General features: G+C 45.2%; 1 protein-coding gene across 1 annotated transcript in view; it reads right to left on the bottom strand.

Moving 5' to 3' along the window:
* Nucleotides 1–25,739, bottom strand: part of ADAM22 (ADAM metallopeptidase domain 22) — a 197,503-nt gene that overhangs the window by 83,901 nt on the left and 87,863 nt on the right. Inside the window, exon 5 of the mRNA XM_034760385.1 lies at nt 1,275–1,357. Coding sequence (XP_034616276.1) covers nt 1,275–1,357 — 83 coding nt within the window. The remainder of the gene's footprint in view (nt 1–1,274; nt 1,358–25,739) is intronic.

Below are 25,739 nucleotides of genomic sequence, written 5' to 3'. Positions count from 1 at the left end.
TTAACAGGGATCATGGACTACAATCCAAGACCTAATGGATCACAACTAATGGAAGTCATGCAGTTAAATCTCTGCAGAATGCACTAAAACGCTACTAATTTTAGATACACCCTCGGCACAGAACCTGAAGTCAGATTTCTTGGGTTAGTCCTCACTCCTAAATCTTGATTACAAAAGAGATAAAAGCATTATGGTACAAACAATCAGACAGAAAACTGCAATGATGCTAAAATAAAAACAAAACCCAACAAATTTAACTAAAAGAAACTAACTGAAAATATAGAAGTCTGATACAGAATTTATACAACTATTGGAGAAGGAAAAGGATCGAATCAATGAAAATCCCCATCGGATACGTGCCTGCCTTTCAGTGAAGCAGGAGGGAAAAGAGAAGTATAAGGTAATTGTTGAGTGCTCCTATTTATAGACCATTCATCACATGACCCTTCAAGCAATGTCTGACCTCAATATCAGGGGGGTCCTGTAATTCCCAGTGAAGTCATCCGGAAGCTGCAGTTACTTAGTACCTCTGAAAATCAGGCCAGGAATCTTTTTGAACCGGTCCAAAACTATGATACAAACCCTGAGAGGGGTTATGTGGGATTTTTGTATAGCTGTTTGAGATCCTCAAATGGAAGGTGCTATTAAGTACAACATATTGTTAAAATAATGCAAAGTTTTCAGTTTGCCATGTAAGGGCCACTCCTTTCCTTCAGATTTACAAATATATTGCGATATATGTAAAGTACAGATCAGTAGGCAAATATCTAAATATCTAATATCAGTGCCTCTGTGAAAGAAAAGAAAAATGACTAGAAAACCCCCACTTCACTGTCTCCATTCTGTTTTGTAAATGGGGTCAGAACAGAAGAGAATTATGCCATCTACTCATTGTAGTAATCAGGAAAGAGTAAAGCATATTTTGAAACAGCTAAAGAGTAACATTTAGAAAGGTCCTCCCCCCCCCCCCCCAGGAAAGGAATATTTGCTCTCACCCTTGCTTATTTATTTGTAAGTTAGTTTTAACTTGAAAAAATGTGACTGTTACACAATACCAGAGTGTTTATGTGCTAATAAAAAACAACTCAGGCACTCTGTAAACTACTTGTAAAAATCCAAGATTTCTTTATAGGTTCAAATTCAACCCATAATTTGTGAGAGAGAGTAAGATGTTTAACATTCTGCTGCAATTAGTAATTCTTTTACTATCAAATGTGTACTTGTTTTAAGAAATTACATACAGCCCATTAAAAAAATAATCTGGGGAAACTTACTGAAGTCCATGGCATGTTGACAAGGCAACAAATGATTCTGAGTTTCCTCGGATTTGGCCCTGATAATAGCAATGCTCTCCTCCCTGCAATTGAAAATAGAGACGGTGAATCCATCATGTTGCACAATATCATACACATGTCCTGTCAAACATGGCTTGTGCCATGACTATGTTGCCATGCCTACCAGCATGGTGCCCACAATTCACAGTCATTCAGTGTTGAGAGAAAACCGCAGAGGACATTCTTATCAAATAGATCAAAGAGAATTAGTCATAAGTGTCCCTAGTGCTCTGAATTTAAAGGAAACATGGTGTATAATCAAATGATAAAAGAGTGCAATGAAAATTAACACTTGTCTTTTCTTTCCTATAAGTAGTGCATATACCACACCTGCCAAATCCTGCAGTCTTTTACTTGACAAAACTGCCACTGAAGTCAGGGAAAGTTTTGCCTTAGTCGGGTCTTCAGGATTGGACCTTATGTCTGTCTAGCCATATGTATCTCCAGTGAACCCATCACTGTACAATCTAGGCACTGTATACAAAATATGAATAACCTCATTTCTATCTGAAAAAGTCTTCTACATCTTCCATCATTATTCCCATTGGACTCAAACTTAATTGCTGATTCCTAGGAGAAACTCACCCAGGTCATTATGCTGTTTTGTTGTTGGTCGACGGTCGACTTAAAAAGAGGGGCCTTAAAAGCAATAACACTAGAGCTCATCCTAATTTCTGGTGACAAACATGCCCCTCCCCCCAAGTAAGAACAACCTGCCCCACCCCTACATAGCTAGGCGAGCAAATATTTAAGTGTGTTTACTGAGATGGAAAGCATGATTATTCATCTTTGTGAGCTGGCAATCACTTGGGTGATAGTGATGCAGAGCCATAAGCCAAAATTGCTGTTCATACTTACAGTGTGAAATTAAATGCTCTCAGATTCTACCCTTCAAAAGTATGTTTATAACAGCTGTTTCACCAACACTAAATTAACTGAAGTTTAAAAAAGAAAACAAGAGTATGTTAGTAGCTTTCGGGAAGTGACAAGGAAATCTCCTTTTGCTTTCTATACGATCATACAGACTATGAATTTCAAAAGGAACAAGTGATTTTCAGTGCCCAACTTGAGACACCGTAAAGTGGCCTGATTTTCAGCGGGTGTATGCACTGCACTTTCTGGAAGTCAGTCCCCTGGAGTTTGGGCACCAAAAATCACTAGTCCCTTTTGACATTCTTCTTCTTCATGTTTTGTCGTCTGACACGGAGACTTTGATGCCATTGTGTAGACCTAGAAATGTACTGTACCATGAATCTGAGGTAGTGCTCAGATACTATGATGATGCCTGCCACAGAAAAAAACTAATATATGATTAGAGAGATTGAAGGCCTACTAATATGTGGCTTGTTTGTTGCTTCATTTTACAAAGAGTATCCTTCTGGCAAATTTTCAATTAGAATCATAGAACCACAGGGTTAGAAGGGACCGCAACCGTTATCTAGTCTAACCCCCTGCCAAGATACAGGATTTGCTGAGTCTAAACCACTCATGATAGATGGCTGTTCCACCTCCTTTTGAAAACCTCCAGTGAAGAAGCATCCATGACCTCCGTAGGCAGTCTATTTCATTGTCCTACCATTTTTACAGTTAGGAATTTTTTCCTGCGACGTAATCTAAATCTGCTATGCTGTAGTTTGAACCATTGCCTCTGGTCCTGACCTCTGTGGCAAGAGAGAACAACTTTTCTCCATCTTTTTTATGGCAGTGTAGCAGGGTGGTCATCCTGCTCCTGCCCTGAAGGGCTTAAAACAGCCCTGGGAAAGGTCTGTGGCGGGGGAAAATCTAGGCTGATTGGGGGAAGCAGCCACAGGTGGGGCCACGCCCCAATCAGACCACAGCTGGCCCTATAAGAGGTCCAACCCCCCCCTTGCCAATGATGAATGGTTTACAGACTGCCGTCTGCCCCAGTGAGCAGGGCTAAATGGAGACTGGCAGTAGCCACTGAGGCAAGGTGGGGATGGGGGGTTGGGGGTTCCCCCGGGAGGGGAGACCCAGAGTGAGGGGGTACTGTGGTGGGCAGAACCTCTGGGCAAAGGGCACTGGGGTCTGGGAAGGACATGGGGCCAGCGGCAGGCAAGACACCAGCCTGCAGAGGGTGCTCCAGTCTGGAAAGAGCTAATTCCCTGGACGACCAGCAGGAGGCGCCATGCTGGTGAGTCGTTGCCCCGCCACAGGCAGCCTTTCAAGTATTTGAAGACCACGATCATGTCTCCCCTTAATCTCCTCTTTTCCAAACTAAACACACCCAGTTCCTTCAGCCTTTGCTCATATGGCATGCATTCCATTCCTCTGATCACCTTTGTTGCTTGCCTCTGGATCATTTCCAGTTTCTCTTCATCCTTTCTATACATTGGTGACCAAAATTGGACACAGTACTCCAGCTGAGGCTTAACCAGTGGCGAGTAGAGCAATAAAATCACCTCCTGTGACTTGCATGCTATGCCTCTGTACATGCAACCTAAAATTGCATTTGCTTTTTTTGCAACAGCATCGCACTGCTGAGGTTGTGATCCTTCTCAGCAGTGCTGCTGCAAGCCAGTTATCTCCCATTCTGTATTTGTGTATTCGGTTTTTCTTCCCTAAGTAGCACCTTACATTTGTCATTGTTGAATTTCATTTTGTTGTCTATAGCCCAGTTCTCCAATTTATTAAGATCCCTCTGAATTTTAGCTCTATCCTCCAAAGTGTTGGCAAACCTCCCTAGCTTTCTGTCACCTGCAAATTTGATCAGTATGCACTCTATTACAACATCCAGGTCATTAATAATAAATAATAATATACTTATAATATACTTGTATATACTTATAATAATAATTAACAACATACTTTTAAGTTGCATCACAATTTTATCTCCTGCCTGTTTATCTGCTCTTGAATTTTATTGTGTCACCTTTCACTCTCTCCACTTCACTGACAGAGGCAACCTCCACTGCTTGTACACACCTCTCACACCTCTATGTTTTCCTCCAGGCTCCCCTTTCACATGTTCCCTGAATTAATCTGTAAAGACACTAGCCTGTCCCCAACAAACCCCTCCCCAGGATTCACTTCTACCAAGATATCTACAGGAAATTGCCAACTGATTATATCTAGATATATGGTCAGGAGGGACTGCTGATATCTATCATATTTATTTCTTACAGTTTATTATAAGAATAAAATTTATCTGACTCAAGACCATCTAGCTGTGCACATCTGGCCTACGTAAACATATGCTTTTCTTATTGTTTGCATCATTCTGCTTTACTCCTTCCAACGATTTATTACAGCCATTCACTTGTTGCATCTTTTCTTTATTAGGTGCAGTAAACTCTTAGGGGCAGAAATGATCTTTTCCTTTGTCTGTTACAGTGTTTAGTACAATAGGGCCCCGGTCATCATCTTGGTTTGGGTCTCTAGGCACTACCATAATACATGTAATAAAAATTACCCTGAGGAATTCATGTCAAAAGAAATGATCAACTAGATGTATTTTCTAAAGACCGTATCCTATGGCGTTTAAAAGATTTTTTACCATATAATTTTTGTAACAAAGCATTACAGGAACATGTGTGTGGGTGTGAAAATAATACTGGAAAGATGATTGATGGAATCAAATGGATTCTAACTACTTCTGGAATTACCTAACTACCCTACTAATTTTGGGTAATTAGTCAAGACTAGCTTATCCTCATACATTGTAGTGTAATGTGTATCTGCACTAGTGCCTGAGGCTCACTTATGCTGCAAAATGAAATCTGTGTAACCAGGAAGAACATTTTTCATGCAAAAACTCTGAGCCAGCATGAATCATGTGGCTCAAAAAGGGTTTTTGATCTCCTTAATAAGAATCAAATAAATGCCCCAGATAGCACTCACAGCTTTTTCATAGCTTTTCAGTTAAACTATCCCATAACAAATATGTGGAAGAAATAATTTTTCTATCTACCAATCTGGAAAAGATAGAAATAAACAGACTTAAAGGTGTTGTCTGGCAAGAACATACCTTGGAGATTCTACTCTATTTAAAGCAACAGAGAGTCCTGTGGCACCTTTAAGACTGGTGCCACAGGACTCTCTGTTGCTTTTTACAGATCCAGACTAACACGGCTACCCCTCTGATACTCTATTTAATTAAATCAAATCAGTTAAAGTTGCAATTTATCCATGATCACACAAACTCTGGCAGAACCAAGAATAAAACCAAGACGTCTTCACTCCCATGCCCATATTTTTTACCACTTTGGAACATTCTGGCTTACATGTTGACATGTGGGTGAGACTTTACTATGGGCTCATGTCTTCCTTTCTGAGACAATCTAGCAAGTCAAAAGAAATCTAGGCAGATCTACACGTGTACCTGGAAATATTTGTTGTCTGTGTGTTCCCAGTGCACTAAAAAAATCTGTGTTTATGAATCACACATCTTGCCTTAAGGACTCTCTTAAACCAGGATCTCAGAGCCTATCACAGTCTCACCTAATCAGACCGACAGACAGAAAAGAGATGATGACAAAATGGAACTCTGTGGCACCCTGCACCTGAAAGCCCACAGGGAGCAAATGCCTGCTGAGGAAATTCCTGAAGTCCCAGAGCCGTTTGATCATTAACCTTTTTCAAAAAGGAAAAATTAACAGCCTTGGCAATTAGAGTTCAGTACACAGTGGCAAGAGATTATTTTTCTTAATCAAAGATACACCTGCTCCCTGTTTAAAGGCAGCAACAATACCATCCTGCTGTCTAAAAGGGAAACATTAATAACCTTCATCAATAAACCAAATTTCTCCACTGATCTTCATCAACCAGGTTGGAGAAGGGTCTAGTTCATAGCTCTCCCAATGTATCAAGAACATCAGCTAATAAATCAGAGTGGAATTTAGCAGCATTTCTTGCCTCTTGCTAGAACATTATGATGTTAATCAGGTCAGTCTGGAGCCAGTAGATCTTATTAGAAAATTAGGTTGAAAATTATTCACAGTGAGAAAATGTCAATTCTGTTACAGTGCCTGTTACATCCTGCCTCCCCATCTGAACATTTCTGCTGGAAGAGTCTTGTCTAATGCTATGGTGAAGAAAAAGTACAACTTTTTTTTGCCTTTTCCACATGAATGTAACTACTTCCCAGGTTGTAATCAATGTAGTTCAGAACAAGCTCTCTGCTAGTGGCACTCTGTTCTTCTCCTTGCTGCTTCAGTCAGATGCAGGTACTCTGTGCTGACCCACCATGGTCACCTGTAAGGACAATGCAGCAGGCAGGGCTGGCACCAGCGCAGGAAGCAGGTGCTTGGGGCGGCCAACGGAAAGGGGCGGTACGTCCGGGTATTTGGCGGCAATTCAGTGGCAGGTCCCTCAGTCCCTTTCGGAGCAAAGGGACCTGCCGCCAAATTGCGGCCAAGGAATGAAGCAGCGCGGTTGAGCTGCCACCGAAGTGCCACCGATCGTGGCTTTTTTTTTTTTTCTTCGCCACTTGAGGCGGCAAAAAAGCCTGAGCCGGCCCTGGCAGCAGGAGTGGCTGTGGCAGTCAATTGTTATTGGTAATAAAGGCTGCCATAATATTCTGCAAAAGCCATCAGAATGATGCAATGGCAGGATCCATTCAGACAGATCAAGCACCTGGACAGGAGTGAGGATATGCCCAAACATCAGCCTTTATGCATAATCTGCTATTACCTTTGGTCAGGTACTGCTCACAGAATTCTGAACTACTGCCACCTGAGCCCATGGTATGCCAGCTTGCTACAGCCATCTCCTTGCCAACCTCTTAGCTTCATGCCAGTCAGAGTATTCTGTTTTTTAGAGAGACAAGGTGGGTGAGGGTAATATCTTTTATTGGACCAACTCCAGTTGGTGAGAGAGACAAGTGTTCAAGCTACACAGAGCTCTTCTTCAGGTCTCTGTTTTCTGGCAGTCATGGCTCTGAGGCCTACCAACAGCTAGAGTGGCAACTGCTGCTGGAAAACAAGTCGGCTGTAGTACTAGCAGTGAAAGTAAACGGGGAGGAAATCTATCCCCAGGCCTTTTAAAAATAAATATCAAAAGGAACATGAGAAGCACATTAACCAATATTCACAAAACAAGAAAAAAAAAAGGAGTAAAAAGTAAGAATTGGACAGCCAAACTGTACTCAAGAAGCTAATCCTTAGTAATCAACTTAGCTTCCCCTCCACAGCTTCAATGGAGAGAGTATTTACAATGATTCTCTGCTATTTTTACTCCTCGGCGATATTAGGAAGCTAAGGACCCCCAGCCATCTGTTTGCAACAGCTCTCATTTCCAAAATACTCCAGTAAGCAGATCCAAAAAGCATCCCCTTCAACCAGGCGAGGTATAGCCATTAATACACAGCATTGCTGGGCTCAAAAATGCATGACCTCCCTCTCCTGAGCTCCTGTGTACTAATATTTTAACACTCAGTAGTCCAAAGGAGAGGAGTTCCTAGTGGTAGAGTGCCCCTTTCATTACAGAGGAGAGCTCCTAAAGGACCAGCTAACAACTGCTCTATTATCTGTGACCAACTAGCGAATGATTAGCCTTTTTAAAGTGCCAGCCATTGCGTGGTCATTGGGTTTACAATTCTTGCCCTCCAGTAAGTAGCTAGTTCTACTTACAAATTCTTGAGGCTTCCACAAAGTTTAATCCAACACCAGCTGCACGGTAATATGCCTTTCAGATATCTACACAGTTCCCAATTGATTACATTTTTACAAAGGGAAATCAATATTGGCCATGAACAAGGGTTCAGATTAGAATCTCGTAAGACTGAAAAAAAGTTCCAGGAAATTTTATTTTTTCTTAAAATAGGTTATGGACTTTTCAAACAAGACTCCTGGAAGCTAGGCATTTATCATAGGTATTAACATAATTTGAAGTCAAAGTGCAGCAGTGAGTGACTCTAGGACAGAGTTTTAGAACCATTAAAGATACAGCATCATTATCACCACTGAAGCTCTCCCTGTTGGCAGCATTCTTTTAAAAGTACATAAAAATACACAGTTGCACCAACGGTCCATATTGTACGTGGTTTATGACTGATGCTTTCAACACTAGGCATCTGCTATTGGACTAGATCTTTGGGTTCAAATGAGGTCTTGTGTTTACTGGCCAAAAGCTACAGATACCATGCTCTGCATTCAGCTTGCCAGCGTGTCGGGCTAGCTCGTTAGTCAGCACACTGCCATCTGGCCAGGGAACTGCACTAGCATCTGGTGGGGAAGCAGCCTCTTGTCATTCAATGTCAGAGAAGATGGTTTTAAGTTGCACCTGCCTAAAGCAGAATGGGCAGAGGAGAACAGGGCTATTTACAGCCTCCTTCCTATCCTATCATCTATGGGGTGGCTAGTGCCACAGACATTGCTAGCTTTACAGTCCCTGCACTTGGATGATCACAAGACCATCACACTGTGCCAGGTTCCTATGCCTCTGAATGTAGGAAGAAAGGAATGAGCGCTTCAAGGCACAACATGAGAGGATCTTTGTGCCTCCCTTCATGACTCTTGTGCCCCAGTACAACAGCCAGGCACAACCCAACCCTAAGGGCATGCCTACGCTGCACGCTTCTTTCCACAGCTAATAGGGAACGTGCACAGATAGTGTCCCTAGCATGGGTATAAATACAAGTATAGATGGTGAGGCATGGCTTAGGCGAGTAAAGACACGCCTGAAGGGTGTGGGTATGTACTCAACCACATACCCAACATGGCTCTCTACTCACCCAAGCTGTGCCCCCTCACCTACAATGCTATTTTCACAGCGCAGGTTCCCACTGCCTTCCAGCTGCTGGAGTCCTTCCACCCTGCAGGGAGAGACTCTGGGGAAAGGATCTGGAAGTGGGGAGGTCTCAGTGCAGTGAAAGGCTTCGACAGCAGAGAGCTGCTGAACCCTTCCCTGATGCCTCCACATCCCACCAGAGCCTTTCACTGTCATGTGTAGCTACACACCACAGCGTGGATGCAGCTTGCTTTTCACTGTGGCGTGTAGCTACACGTGCCCTACACACTGCCACCAGTGGAGTGGAGTGTAGATGTAGCCTAGACTTTCAGCAACTACTTTTTTTTCCTCTTTCCATCCAGGGATATACATAACATGTAAATGTAACGCCGACAGACCCCAGTCATTGGCGGGCAGGATCGAACCTGGGACCTCTGGAGCTTAGTGCATGAGCCTCTACCGCATTTTATTCCTTGACTTTAGCAAAGCTTTTGATACGGTCTCCCACAGTATTCTTGCCGCCAAGTTAAAGAAGTATGGGCTGGATGAATGGACTGTAAGGTGGATAGAAAGCTGGCTAGATCGTCGGACTCAATGGGTAGTGATCAATGGCTCCATGCCTAATTGGCAGCCGGTTTCAAGCGGAGTGCCCCAAGGGTCGGTCCTGGGACCGGTTTTGTTTAATATCTTTATTAATGATCTGGAGGATGGTGTGGACTGCACTCTCAGCAAGTTTGCAGATGACACTAAACTAGGAGGTGTGGTAGATACACTAGAGGGTAGGGATCGGATACAGAGGGACCTAGACAAATTAGAGGATTGGGCCGAAAAAAACCTTATGAGATTCAACAAGGACAAGTGCAGAGTCCTGCACTTAGGACAGAAGAATCCCATGCACTGCTACAGACTAGGGACCGAATGGCTAAGTAGCAGTTCTGCAGAAAAGGACCTAGGGGTCACAGTGGATGAGAAGCTGGATATGAGTCAACAGTGTGCTCTTGTTGCCAAGAAGGCTAACGGTATTTTGGGCTGTATAAGTAGGGGCATTGCCAGCAGATCGAGGAACGTGATCGTTCCCCTTTATTCGACATTGGTGAGGCCTCATCTGGAATACTGTGTCCAGTTTTGGGCCCCACACTACAAGAAGGATGTGGAAAAATTGGAAAGAGTCCAGCGGAGAGCAACAAAAATGATTAGGGGTCTGGAGCACATGACTTATGAGGAGAGGCTGAGGGAACTGGGATTGTTTAGTCTCCAGAAGAGAAGAATGAGGGGGGATTTGATAGCAGCCTTCAACTACCTGAAGGGGGGTTCCAAAGAGGATGGAGCTCGGCTGTTCTCAGTGGTGGCAGATGACAGAACAAGGAGCAATGGTCTCAAGTTGCAGTGGGGGAGGTCCAGGTTGGATATCAGGAAAAACTATTTCACTAGGAGGGTGGTGAAACACTGGAATGCGTTACCTAGGGAGGTGGTGGAGTCTCCTTCCTTGGAGGTTTTTAAGGCCCGGCTTGACAAAGCCCTGGCTGGGATGATTTAGCTGGGAATTGGTCCTGCTCTGAGCAGGGGGTTGGACTAGATGACCTCTTGAGGTCCCTTCCAACTCTGATATTCTATGATTCTATGACTCTATGAGCTAAAAGCCAACTGGCTCCGAGCTAACGCTGTACATCAGACTCATATTCTCTCTCTCGTTCTCCACCCCCCCCCCCAAAGTGGGTCACAACCCCATTTTAATGGGGTTGCCAGGGCTGGCTTAGACTTGCTGGTGTTTGGTGCTGAAGCCTGAGCCCCACTGCCCAGGGCTGAAGCTGAAGCCCTGGGTGGCAGGGCTCAAGTTACAGGCCCGCTGCCTGGGGCTGAAGCCCTTGGGCTTTGCCCCCCACACCCAGGGCAGCAGGGCTCAGGCAAGATCAGGCTTTGGTCCCCACTCCTGGGGTCATATAGTAACTTTTGTTGTCAGAAGGGGCTCACGGTGCAATGAAGTTTTAGAACCCCGATCTAGAAATGTTAAGTCCCCACATGAAATAATGATGTGCTGGTTTAGTGCAGGGGCAGGCAAACATTTTGGCCTCAGGGCCGCATTGGGTTCGGAAATTGTATGGAGGGCTGTGGCCCAGCCCCCACCTCCTATCTGCTCCCCTGGGACTCCTGCCCCATCCAACCCCCCCGTTCCCTGACGCCCCTCCCCCCCAGGACCCCTGCCCCATCCACACTCCCCCGCTCCCTGTCCACTGACTGCCCCCGGAACCCCTGCCCCTGACTGCCCCCTGCTGCCCCATCCAACCCCCCCCTCCTTCCTGACTGCCTCCCTGGGACTCCTGCCCCCATTCAACCCCCTATTCTCCCCCCAACCGCCCCGACCCCTATCCACACCCCCGCCCCCTGCCCACCACCCCAAACTCCCCTGCCCTCTATCCAACCCCCCCTGCTCCGTGCCCCCTTACCGCGCTGCCTGGAGCACTGGTGCCTGGCAGCGCTACAGCCTCGCTGCCCGGCTGGAGCCGGGCCACACCACCGCCACCGCCGCCACCACACAGCACAGAGCACCAGGTTAGGCTGGGCTCTGCAGCTGTGCTACCCCAGGAGCTCACAGCCCCGCCGCCCAGAGCATTGTGCCGGCAGCGGGGCAAGCTGAGGCTGCTAGAGAGGGGGAACAGCGGGGGAGGGGCCGGGGGCTAGCCTCCCTGGCCAGGAGCTCGGGGGCCGGGCAGGACAGTCCCATGGGCCGGATGTGGCCCGCGGGCCGTAGTTTGCCCACCCCTGGTTTAGTGGCTCTAGGAAACCGAGATAACAAAACATGGAGTGTGTTGAGCCATTTTACTACGACTATGGATGACACATATAACACAGAAATATCATTGGAATGCTCCTGCTGCTTCAGACAGGTGGGAGTGGGGGAAAGGAACAGTGTAAAGTGACACTAGAGGTGAAACCCTGATCCTACTGAGGTAATTGGCAAAACCCCCATTGATTTCAATGGGGCTAGAATTCTACCTTCAGTGTGCCAGAATATATTTTAAACTCTTTACACCCTTCACTTCCATGTGTTTTTTTTCCTCCTCTTCCCTCCCTCCGCCTCCTCTCCCCTTTTTATGCCTTACTGTATAAGTACTGAAAAAAATGTCCTCTTAATGAAAATGTGTTGCCAGGTATGATGCGGTAGCACCCAATCAGCCAATTAAGCTGCAAATGGGGGAGATTTACGCTATGTGCAAGGAGCTAATTAGGAGCTTCTATAAAGAAGTGGTAGGGAGGAAGTCTGCGGTCTCTATCCCAGAGCTAAGGGTGAAGGGGATAGGTGCCCCTGAGAAAAGGGACAGAAATCCATAAGGAAGGGTTTACCTGGCAGGCCAAAGAGAGAAGGGTTTGACTAGGAAGGCTGATGAAGGAGAAGCTTAAAGAAGCATGGTAGGAAGTAGTCAAGGGAAGAGAGCAGTAGGGTTGGTGAAGACCCAGATCTTAACTACTTGCTATAGGGCCCTGGACTGGAACCCAGAGTAGAGGGTGGGACTGGGTTCCCCCACTATCTACCACAGAGTAGTATTGCTTGGGGCAGTGAATGCGAAGACTTCCTGAGTTACTGCAGCAGTGACATGGTCAGGGCATCAGGCGCGAGGACTGCCTGATGCTTCTTGGGCAAACAGACTTTGGAAGATTCCTCCAGAAGGGGAATCATTGTGACCTGTCTGGAGGGCTGAGTCACAAAACAGCTGTACTGAGACTCCATGAGCGAGAGGAGAGCTGCAACGGTGGAAGAGAAGAAAGGAGGCACTGAACCTGGTGGTGCTAATCACCAGAAGAGGATGCCACCCAGCAGTAAATAGAGCACCCCGTAATACCAGGTTTTGGTAGAAGAGAAATAATTAAAAGAGGGAGGACAAGGTAATTGAACCCACTTGATCCTACATGAGTCATGATCTAAGAGTCTTTCTAGCCAATATGTTAAAAAAAATGTGATTCAGAACAAGACTACAGCTGACAACTGCTGCTGTTTAATTTTTCATATTCCCATAGCAGGATGCACATAGAATGTAAACTAGTAATAATTCATCAGCTTTTTTTCCCTCCAAGTCAGGGCGGGCCTTACCATGAGGCGAACTGAGGCGGCCGCCTCAGATGCCAGACTGTGGGGGGGCGCCACTAGGACCCAGAGTGTATAAAATTGTGTCTGCTGCTGGTGCATATGTATTCTCTCATCTCTAGATGCACAGAGATGGTGGAGTGCTGTGCTGGAGGAAGGAGGGCACAAGAGACATAACAGGCAGGCAGGAGAAAAGGTGAGAGGGAATAACAAAAAGCAGCAGGAGCTGCAGGGAGAGAGAGGAGGAGGAGCCTCTTATGTACCTCTCTAGCACCCCTAGGAGCCTGGACTGATTAACACCAGCTTCTCAGGGAGCTTCCTGTTTCCTGCTGCTTCCCTGAACCCACTTGAGGAGAACAGGTAGTCAACTGAAGTAGTAGCAGCCAGTTAGGTCCTTAAGACGTTGATATCTTCCCTCACTCAGGCCCTGCTACCAGCCTGCTTATTTGTCCCCTTCAATTGAGTGTTGAGAACCACTATAGCTGGCACAGAACAGCAGTCATGAGTGAAAGAAGAAAACGCCCCTTTGGGGCAGCATTCAGAAAAAGACAGAAAGCAAAGGAAGCTTTTCTATCTAAGCAGGAAGGAGTTCTCCTGAGATACATAGACATAAATGTTCACGGTGAGTGGTGGGGAGATGCCTGATCTTCCAGTTAGTCAGAGTGCAGGTGACCTGGCAGCTACTGCAGCATCCATATCTCCATCTCAAATGGATGTAACCATGCACATTCCTGAAGAAAAGTGTAGAACAGAGAAGAGTGTGTTGGGGGCACAAGAAACAGCTGCTGCTGAGTTTAGTTCCTTAGGTCTAGATGATCCAGAGTGTGGACCCACTTGAGCAGTAGCCTGAGGGACTTCCTTCTACTGCATGGGCCACAGCAAGTGAAAAACTTCATGTTCCTCAAAGACAATGAAAATAGAAGTTTCCATCCAACACATTACTGGCGTGAAATCCCCAATGGTGACAAAGTGAAGAGGCCATGGCTTATGTACTCAAAAACCCAGAATGCTGCATACTGTTTTTGTTACAAACTCTTCCAGTCTAATGTTCCAGCCACATTGGGTTCTACAGGAACAAAGGACTGGAAAAATCTGTCTAGAAATCTGGCATGCCATGAGAAGGCAGCAAATCACCAGAGAGCATTCCATAGGTGGAAAGAGCTTGAGATGAGACTAAGGTTAAAGGCCACCATAGATGACCAGCATCAAGAGAAGATTGCATCAGAATCTCTTTACTGGCAAAATGTTCTGAAAAGGCTCATTGCCATTGTGAGAATGCTTGCTACCCAAAACATAGCACTGCGTGGCACCTCAGATCAGCTGTATGTGCCAAACAATGGAAACTTCCTTAAAATTGTGGAGCTGATGGCTGACTTTGATGCTGTACTCCAGGAGCATCTAAGAAGAGTCACCACCCAAGAAATGTACACACACCACTACATTGGAAAAACAATTCAAAATGAGATCACACAGTTACTGGCAACAAAAGTCAAACAGAAGATTGTGGCAGATCTGAAGTCAGCAAGATATCACTCTGTTATTCTGGACTGCACACCTGACATCAGCCATATGGAAAAAATGACTTTAATGGTGCGTTTTGTAACAACAACAGAAACTAGTGAAAATGTCCCTGCAATGGTGACTGTCAGAGAGCATTTTCTAGAATTTATTGACATTGATGATACTAAAGGAGCTGGTATGACAAATGTGCTTCTTAAAAAGCTGGAAGATACAGGAATTGTGATAGCTGACATGAGAGGTCAGGGCTATGATAAAGGTGCCAACATGAGCGGAAAGAACAGAGGTGTGCAGACACAGATCCGAGAGATAAACCCTCGAGCTTTTTTTTGTCCCATGCAGTTCTCATTCATTGAACTTGGTGGTCAGTGATGCAGCATCAGCTTCTAGTGAGGCTGCTGAATTTTTAAATGTAATTCAAAGCATCTATGCATTTTTCTCTGCATCAACTCATCGATGGCAAATTTTGAAACAACATTTGGGAACATCCTCTCTGATACTGAAATCACTGAGTGCCACACAATGGGAAAGTCAAGTGGAGGCAATAAAGCCTATCAAACACCAAATTTGGAAGATAGATGATGCCATAGTTGCCATTATGGGGGATAATGCTATGACAGGAACTGTTCATGGGAGAACAGTGGCAGAGGGAAATGGAATCACCAGAAACATACATAACTTCAAATTTCTGTGTGGCTTAGTGTTGTGGCATGACATACTGTTTGTTGTAAGCAAGAGACTCCAAGGTGTTGACCTTGATATATCTGAAGCAATGGAACAACTAGACAAAGCAAAGTCATACCTACAGTCTTACCAGTCAGATGAGGGATTTCAAAACGTTCTGAAGAGTGCACAGAAGTTGGCAGAACTTCACACTGAAGCTATTTTCCCATCCATTCAAGAATACAAGAGTCACCAAAGAAGACGACATTTTGATTACGAGGCATGGGATAATCCCATAAGAGACCCCAAACAACAATTCAAAGTTGAATTCTTTAACCAGGTGGTAGATTGGGCAATACAGTCAGTTGAAGAATGTTTCATGCAGCTCAAGGAACACAGCAGTTTATTTGGGATGTTGTATGATATTCCAAAACTCCTCACTATACCTGAAGAAGACCTACACCAGCAATGCAGGGCACTAGAGACAGTGTTGACACATGATGACATGCGCGATATTGATGCGAGTGATTTAGGTGATGAACTGAAAGCCCTTTCAAGATACATTTCAGCAGGATCAACTCCAAAGGCTGTCTGGAATGTATGTGCACAAAAAAGATGACCACCTTCTTTCCAAATGCTTTTGTTGCTATGCGCATACTTCAACACTTCCTGTAACAGTTGCCAGTGGAGAACGCAGCTTCTCCAAGCTGAAGTTAATAAAAACACATCTATGCTCCACAATGACACAGGAGAGGCTGGTCGGCCTTGCAACCATCTCAATAGAGCATGAGCTAGCCCAGACTGTGGACTTTCAGCAGGACGCAGTTCAAATCTTTGCAACCAAGAAGGCACAGAAAGCTCCACTTTGATTATTCAAACAGATAAAAATGCCAGTGCTTACTATGCAGACAAGAAAAGTTACATTTGCTGTTCAGACATTTGAAAGTTAAGTGTTACTTAAAATTTTTGAACAAGGCATTTTAAGTTGTTAGTTCTCCTTTATTGGGGTAGGTAGCAGAGCAGTACCATGAGAGGAGTAGAACAGGAAGAAGGCAGAATTGAGACCTTTCAAAGTTTTGGCCCAAGAGAGGAGGTATGGGGGTGTCATTTGAGCTCCCTGCCTCAGGTGCCAAAATGTTGTGGGCCGGCCCTGCTCCAAGTCCTATGTTTAAGACCACTTACAAGCCTGAAGGATCATTGGGTAGAGAAGGTGCAATATACAGAATGACTGAGCTACATTAGCCCCATATGTCCCACAGAGAAGAGTAAATTTTACTTAAACTCAGAAGGAACTCTCTCTATAATGTAAACTAAATTAAAACAGGAAACCTGAGACCTTCCGCAAATCATATTGATTGTAAGATGGTAGAACAACATGTCTAATCAAAAGATTTTCAGAGAAACTGAAAGTGTGCAGAAATTTGAAAGCTCTGTCAGCACCTATAATATAAACTGAGTTCTATAGTGCAGTGAGCTTCAGATAAAACAAATACAGCTATAGAAAGTTCTGTGAAAAAAACATATATGTATGGGTGAGGGCTCTGGGACTGTATAAGTACTGGAGAGGGAGCTTTGGGGAAACTTGCAGAAATCTGATTTTTTTTTTAAATCCTTTCATCAAATAGAGGAGAGGTGTATCGTGGTGCTCAGAGGACCAGACAGCCTAGTGTTTGGGGTGCCTGACTTCCAGCCCCTTGCTTCCCTGATGGAGGTGCCTCAGTCCTTTAAGAGGTGTGGTAGAGGGACCCTGGTCCTTCCTCCCCACTGGCTCCCAGCCCAGGGCACTGTGTGAAGCAATGCCAGAAGGATCCTCCTGGCAGTGTGTAAGTCCACTGCGCTGGGCTACTTCCTACCTCAGTTTGGGGCATGCACCCTATAGTCCAAACAGTCTGTAGTGGCGCAACTTGACTAGCAACCCCTTGTGGACTTGCTGCAGCCTGAGGTCCCTCTGGGTGGAGCAGACATAAGATTGGTGGAGCCTAACCCCTACCCCACAATGTTTCTATAGTTCAGTCACGCAGTTCATTCACTACTGGTGCCCCCTAGTCTCCTTAGCAGTTTCCCTCAGTCAGGGATGCACTGCTTCTTCCTCAGTCCAGGAGGCTGTCCCAGCTGTCAGGCTACTAATGATGCCTCCCCTCACGTAGGGAGGCAGCTATCTCCTGCCTCTTCACCAGTCAGCCCTGAACTAAGCCAAGTTCTCTCCTTTTCTTCTCCCTCCAGGCCTGGCATTGGCTGCAGGTACAGTGGGGTGGGTCTAGCTGCGCCCATAAGCTCTCTTTAACCGAGTGATTCTCAACCTTTTGGGGCTCATGACCCATTTTTAAATGTTTATGGCCTATCGTGACCCAGTAAATAGTCTGGGGGTGGAGGCCCTGAGGTGGCTTCAGTTGGGTCCTGTCCGGCACTCACCCCATAGTGGCAGCTCCTGTACTATGGGGCTGTCTGGTTTTGACTCTCCACTCAGACATTGCAACCTCTGGGGTTGCAGTGCCGCGCAGGTTTGGCCCCGTCCCCCTGATTGGACCAAATTTGTGTGAGTGGAGTTGTGACCTGGCTCATGGCGTTGCAGCGCCACTCATTCAAATTTGACCTAGCCGAGTTCTCGTTGTCATGACGGCTGGGCCAAACCTGAGTGATGCTGGAATCCCAGAGATTGCCGTACCTGGAACAGGGAGGTGAACCCAGCCAGCCCTGTGGGATAGGAGCCACAGGAGCTGCCATGCAACCCTTTGAAACATTCTGGCGACCTAATTATGGGTCTCAACCCATGGGTTGACAAACCCTTATTTAACCCTTTTCATGCTGGTGTGAGGTTTCTCAACCTCTTCACAGGTGGGTTGTTGTGATTTTCCCTGATTCTAACAGAGTAACCTCCTCTCTGGATACTGCAAAAATTGTCCTTACCCAAAAGGACTTACCACTAGGGCTCAAATTACTTATCATGAGTACACTTTTTTTCTTTTTTCTTTTTTTGGCTTATGGAATGCACCATCAGATTTTTTTTTAAAAAAATATCTGACATCTGATGCAATTACCTGAGGGACGGTACCCCAGACACTCCCCATCTCACAATGCCTACTTCCTCTCCCTCCCCCCTTTCATGTTACACAAGCTGAACACTGTGATCCTATCAATGCCCTGTGTTTTTCAGAAAGAAAGTATAAACACTTCCAGCAAAGTGCACTTAATATATGTGTGCGTGCCAAGTTGTATTGCTTCCCTGCTGGTTATAAGAAAGTGTTTTTGTTGAAGTGGGAAGAGACATGACTGCATTCTGCTATCCTACAGTCTTCCTAGCAAGCAGATACACCTAAGGTAGACAGGGCTATTGTATTCTAAATGGGGGACTGTGGGAGCCCCTTGCTAAATATTGGCAGCACATCACTTGATCTGTTATAAAGCAGGATTGATGCAATCTGTGAAATCCGCCCCCCCCCCCCCCAACCCCCCCCCCCCCCCAGCGCCGTGCCCTGCGCCGCCGGAGCGCCCCCCACCGAGCACTGCGCCGCCGGAGCGCCCCCCTCTCCGCCCCGCAGAATGCCGCGCCACGCTGCCCCCCACCACCCCAAGATTGGCCGCCTCTTACCAGGTGCCGCCCCAAGCATGTGCTTGGTTGCCTGGTGCCTGGAGCCGGCCCTGGCTGTGATCAATCAAACCTATGGAAATATGCTACCATGGCATATCTGAACACTAATCAGCATGTCAGTATGAGGCTTAATAAAACAATACATGATAAGATGTAATTGATACTTCACTTGATTTCAGCCACTGGGTGGTAATGACTTCTAGGCACTGCTAACCCAGGCCAGATTTGAAGCAGTGACCTTGAGAAGAAAGGCTACATATCTCGTTATCAGTCCCCTCAGCCAGCCAGTGTCCCCACCCTTTTTTTTTTTTTTTTTTTGGCTTTTTAACACTGTGTTCACTTCTGAATTGTTTTTCTATAAAAGAACATTTTATTTAAACCTTCCACCCCCGAAAACTATGATATTGGCATATTAAGGCTGAGATTTTAGTTGTATAAAAAAGAAGGATCCAGAGTTAAAGTTTTCCCAGCACTGTACTCTCTCCCCTTGTCCATATGCATTAAAACAGTCAGATTAGGACAACACACACTAGGTGCTGTACATACTATTTGGCTAATAGCACAGTGTAATAAGGAATTGTAATTATTTCTATAAACTTAGACATATGCACAGTATGAAACATTTTATCTTCATATATGTTGTCTGGTATTGTAACAAAAATGATTTTGTAATATACATATGAATAAGGAGAGTTAAAGTTGCTTTCTGAGTTTTACACAATTAAAACCTCAACCTTCCACTTGCATTAACATGCATTAAAAATTTTAAGTGCCTAGAGCTAGGTACCTAAATACACACTGAGGTACTTAACTAAGGAAATGTCTACACAACAAACTTTGGCCAACTCAAGTTACGTCAGTATAGAGCTGCCACAGTTAGTATATTGCTTGTGCGCGTGTATACTTGGTTCCTTGTGTCAGCACTGTACGTACTCTCTAGGAGTGCTTGTTTTGACACACAGTGCAGTGCACCATGGGTAGGTATCCCACTGCACAACTCGCCACCATCCAGAGTTCTGTCTTTTGGGAAGTTTTGGCAATGCATGGTGAGGCAGAAACAAGTCATACAGGGTGACTGGGATGGCAAGTTCAAGTTCCCTTCATGCAACTTTCTCCACCCAATAATGGCATCTCACTTCCATAATTTTCACACCTATTTTGAAAATCCCACTAACTGACATGGGACTTGTTGCTGTCCGTCATCTCTGACAGAAGCATGAAGCCTGCACAACTCTGTACTATTGTCATGAGCATTGCAAGCACAGGATACATGATCCTCCAGTATTTGCAGAGCAAAAGAAAAGCTGCGGGGAACATGATGATTTCCTAGAGGGCAGATTGCTATGGGACATAGCAAGAACCAGTTCAAGATTGTTGGTGGCATTCATGGAGCAGCTGCAAATGGTGGAGTGCCACCTCTGGCCCAAGGAACGAGCGCTGACTGATGGGATTGCATTGTAATGATGAGCAGTGGCTGCAGAACTTTCAGATACACAAGGCCACATTCCTGTGTGTAGAGTTCAACCCAGCCCTTCAGCGAATGAGAATAAGAACTGCACTGACAGTGGAGAAGCACTTGGTGATCACACTGTGGAAACGTTCAATGCCAGATTGCTTTTGGTCAATGGGAAATCATTTTGGAGTTGGAACCCACTGGGGGAACCATTGTCATGAAGTGTGCAGGGCTATTAATCATCTCCTGCTATACAGGCCTGTGACTTTCAACAACATTCAGGATAGAATAGATTTGCAGCAACTAAGTTTCTGAACTACGGTGGAGTAATAGATGGCATGCATATCCCTACTTTGGCAGCAGACCATCTTGCCACAGAGTATATCAACAGATTACAGATTACAGATCAACAGAAGGGGCTATTTTTCTATGGTTATGCAAGCGCTGGTGGATCACCAGGAATATTTCACCCACATCAAGGTTGGCTGGTCAGAGAAGGTGCGTGATTCTTGCATTTTTAATAACACAGGACTATTCAGAAAGCTACAAGCAGGGATTTTCTTTCCCAACTGGTGGATTACCATTTGTGATGTTAAATGCCAATAATGATCCTGGGGAACCCAACCTACCCTCTAGACCCCTGGCTTTTAGGAACTGTACACCAGCCACCTCGATAGCACCAAGGAAACAGTCAACTTCCAGATCAGCAGGTGCAGAATGACAATTGAATATGCTTTTGGTAGACTGAAGGATCACAGGCGTTGTTTACTAATAGGCTTGAACCTCAGTGTGTAAAATATCCCAAGGGTTAGAGTTGCCTGCAGTGTCCTGCATGATATCTGTGAAGTAAAGTGGGGAAAGTTGCTGCCAGTGGGGAGTGGAGGGGCTATCTGCCGAGTTTGACCAGCCAGATACAAGTGCTATGAGAAGAGCTCAACATGGAGCTATATGGCTCAGGAAAGCTTTGAAAGAGCACTTTAACAGCGAGCCACAGTAATGTGTTGTGGTGTACTGTGCTCTACCTGACCCTGCACTTTAGGGGCCTGTTAGGAATTGTGTGGTGCTTGGTGCACATCTGTGAATATCACTAACAGGGCACCTATTAATTTTGTGGTGCTTGCTGTACATTTATGATTATTACACGGTTTGTCACTGATTCTATGAGTTGTGTCACGCTGTATATTAACAAGTGGGTGCTTTCACTCCCACTAAGTATTCTGCAGCATATGTTGGGAGCTAATAAAGATTAATTATTTTCCAAACAATAGAGTTTAACAGATTAAGAAACACTTCAAAAAATTATTTGCAAGTCAAAAGCAAATACATTAAAACCTTAATAAATTTTTGAAACAGAGTTTAAAGTAGAAGGAACATTAATGTTCATTTTAGCTGCACATACATCAACTGTGGCTATCACAGGTAGGAGTATGTGAAACTGTGGTTGTCCTTAATGTCCCGCAGTGTGGAGAAGAAGGGTAGGGATGCAGTCCCTGACACCACATGTAATTTTGAGGGTAGGGAGATGCTATGCTGGAGTTCTCCATGGACTACAAAGGGAGGCAAGCCCAGGATTGTTGAACCTACAGGTCTGCAAGAATCTACAGCATCTGTGTTTGCTGACAGAGAAGTCCCATCATGTCCTGGTGCATCTCATGCTCTGACTTCTGGACCTTTCTCCTGCCTGTTCTTTCCTTCTCCATACAGTCTGCAATATTCATGCTCCAGGCCCTCTGTTCATGGTCTGCAGCACTGGCTTGCAGGATTTCACTTAACATGTCATCCAGGGTCCTCTTCTTTCTCCTCCTTATCTGGCTCAGGCGTTCCACAAGTATGGCGATGGAATCCCTGAAGGCCACAATGTCAGCAGCTACAGATGAACCAGACAGAGGTACTTATCAATATAGTCACAAGAGAAAGTGAAAGTTAAGATTCAGAACTCCCTTCTCTTGTTCCCCTAAAGTTTTAAATAAGCCATGCTTCTGCATCAGAGTGCTTGTGCACAGTATCACTCACAGTTCCAGCTGTGGGATGTATGGCCCACCAGGGGTGAGAGAAATGAGGAGGGAATTGCTCAGTTGCCTGAAATTAAGTATAGGGCAATGGCACTGAACATTGGCACCATTTTCCACAGGCAGTGGTGATTTTAGCTGATAGCTCACTCCTGAGGGCACCAAAGGCACAGAGCCTAGCTGCGGCTGGCGTCCTGAAGCTGTCTAGGCCCATATGCTGCTATTCTGTTTATTGCAATGGTGCCTGCCAAAGTTATTGCCAACTGGCACAGGAAAGTGTCCTACTGTGGAGGAAGAAATAAGGCTACCATCTCTAGAAACCTTCAGGAGAGTGCGTCAGAGTACCTCCATAAAAGCTTCATCGAGATGTCTCGGGAGGATTCAAGGGATGTCCCTGTGTACATAAACAAACTACTCCTCATAGCCCACCCTGCCTAACTCTGTAGGAGCAGATAACAACTCTACCTCTTTTTGTTGTACTGGTACTGTAACCCATGTACCTAAGAGATCTATTGGGGGTGGATAGGAATGAGTTGGGTCTGGTTCATTGCTGCTAAGTCGATGCACAATTAGCTGTCCACACTCAGAAATTTCTAGAATAGGGTGTGGTAGTTTTGGGTGTGCTCAGTAGGTTCCCTGTTGCTGAACTCAGACTCCACAAGGGCAAGCAGTCAGGGCAGCTGCTTTACAAAAGGCCATGTGCCCAGTGTGGGCTGGAAGGAGATGAACCACAGGAGCAGAAAGCAGGCTGTTTTCCCTAACTCTGAAGCATTTGCGGGGTGTGTGTGTGGGGGGAAGGGGGTTAAACTGAGTGGTTGCTTAATCATCTGACTGGCTGACTGCCGAGGAAGAGTCTGCCTGGATTCCAACTGAAGATTCCTACAAGCAAGTGGAGAGAAGATGTTGTTTTTGACTCAGCAAACCGTGTAGATTTGGTGATCAAGACTAACTGAGACACAGGTGAACTCAACCTAAGCTTTTGGGAACTCTGAGTTTCTTCTCACTCTGTTTCTGACCTGTTTAGATTTTAATTTGTTCTCTTTATTTGTTTATGTATAACTGTGAAGATAATGTATGTTGCTTATAAAATAGCCATGTTATGTTGTAAAAATTAATTTCTTTGTTTCTTTATCATAAGATTTTATAAAGTTTGGGGTGGATAGGAATGAGTTGGGTCCTTTTGTTAAGTTAATTCCTTTTGTTCTTTTGGGACTTGTATGTGGGGAGTTGACCTTGTTTAATTCTTGCTGAAAATCCTTAGAGACTAAATTCTGGGTCTCCAGGTGCTTTTCTATTGGAGTTGGGTTTTTAGGCACTGGAGAAGGGCAATGAAGTAAATTCTAACCCACCCACAACCTCTTGTAGTACAAGCAAATTAATGAAAAGTCAATAGCTGTGCACTGTAATGGGGATAAATTTACACACTTACCCAATTTCTTTTCCCCTGCATCGGACTTGTCCATGCTCAATATCCAGGACTGACTGGACTAAGGTGGAGTTTCAAACAGGTTCTGACTCATGGCATATCTGGGCCCTCCAGTCACATGCCCCCCATCCTCTTTCTCTTCATCCACCTCATCCTCGCTGTTCACAGCAGGGCCAGTGACTCTGGGTCCTCTGAGGTATCCATGGTGGTAGTGGTTCTCTGCCAAGTATGGCATGCAGCACCTTGTAAAAGTGGCAGGTCTGCAGCTCAACACCTGATCAACTGTTGGCTCCCCTGGCCTTCTGATATGCCTGCTGCAGTTCCTCTGCTTTCATGCAGCACTGCTGCTGATGCCTGTCATACTCCTCCTGCATCCACCATGCAATCTGCTCATAAATGTCCATGTTTCTAGGGCTGGTCTGTAGCTGGGCTTGCACAGCCTCTTCTCCCACCAGGCCCAGGAGATCCAATATCTCCTGTCTACTCCAAGCCAAAGTGTGTCTGGAGTGTGCGGCCAGCACGGTCAGCTGGGCAATTGCACACAACAATGGGAGCTGCTAGGTGTGCTCCCCAAACTGGACAATCAGGAAAAGGTATTTAAAAAACTCACAGGCTTTAAATGGGGGATGGGGTCTTCCAGTCTCCATGAGCCCCGGGCAGTGGAGTTCACATTTGTGACCAGAGCAGTCAGTATTGGGATTGTGGGACAGCTGCTGGAGGATTATTAGGGTCAACATGATTAACACAGTGTCTACATTCACATTGCATCAACCTCAATACATCTACCTTCACTCAACGCCGTTCAGGGAAGTGGTATTACAATATTGGCTTAATGGAGAATTTACATGTATGGGAGACAAATTTAAGTGTAGACACATACACAACTAGGTCGATGCAAGGTGGCTTACATTGACCTGACTATGTAGTGTAGACCAGGTGTGAGTTGCCTGATTTTTGAGAAGTGCCCCCAGGTCCCACTGAAGTCAATGGGAGCTACAGGTAGTTGGTACCTTTGCAAATCAAGCTATTAAGAGTCTGAACATGATCCTGAACAATTAAGGGTATGTCTACACAGCAAAGAAAAACCCATGGATGGCCAGTGCCAGCTGACTTGGGTTCATGGGGCTTAAGCTGTTTCATTGCTGTGTAGATGTCTGGGCTCAGGCTCTAGGGCCTGCGAGGTGGGAGGGTCCCAGAACTTGGGCTTCAGCCCAAGCCCAGAAGTCTACACAGCAACAAAACAGCCCCACAGCCTGAGCCCCATGAACTCAAGTCGGCTGGCACTGGCCATCCATGGGTTTTTCTTTGCTGTGTAGACATACCCTTAGTGGCAAAGCTCCCAGAACTTTCAATGGTATAGGATCAAGAACTTAATTAAGTGCCTAAATATGGATTTACATTCCACTTCAAACATTTTGGCCATAGAGTGGGTTGGTTTGTTTTGCATAACTTATGTACAGCATGTTTACAACTTGCATACATTGTGATGTATTGGATTATTTGAGAAATAGACAAAGTGCCTGTGGTTACAATTAATCATTCTGTCTAAAAATATACATATAAATCCACCTATACAATCTCTCCAATTTGGACACTGTATCTCTGCTTAATTGTCTCAAAACTATTATCTAGGAACCTTTGTAGGTCCGCATGACAATTCTGTTTGGATAATGAGCAGAATGCATATGGCTCTAATGTGAAAAAATGAAAATATTTTATAAGAGAAAAATGTCACTGAATAGATATAAATTGTTCAGTCTAAGGAAGAAAAATCCCATTGTGTAGATTACTCAGCACTGCAAGCTGTATTTTGCCTTTCATCTTAGTGACAGCCTCAATGACAGAATGATAACGTAAAAAGAGATAAAAGGACACAGAGATATACGGCAGTGAGGTAAAGTGTATGCAAGTTGAGCATTTGTGTGCTTGGAGTTTGGAAAGATCTGTACTGACACAATCAGGAAAAGGTAATGCGTGGGG

The sequence above is a fragment of the Trachemys scripta genome, chromosome 2 (genome assembly GCF_013100865.1).
Source record: "Trachemys scripta elegans isolate TJP31775 chromosome 2, CAS_Tse_1.0, whole genome shotgun sequence".
NCBI classification, from domain to species: Eukaryota; Metazoa; Chordata; order Testudines; family Emydidae; genus Trachemys; species Trachemys scripta.
The sequence above is the reverse complement of the archived record's forward strand: the minus strand, read 5'-3'. Positions and strand labels throughout refer to the sequence as shown.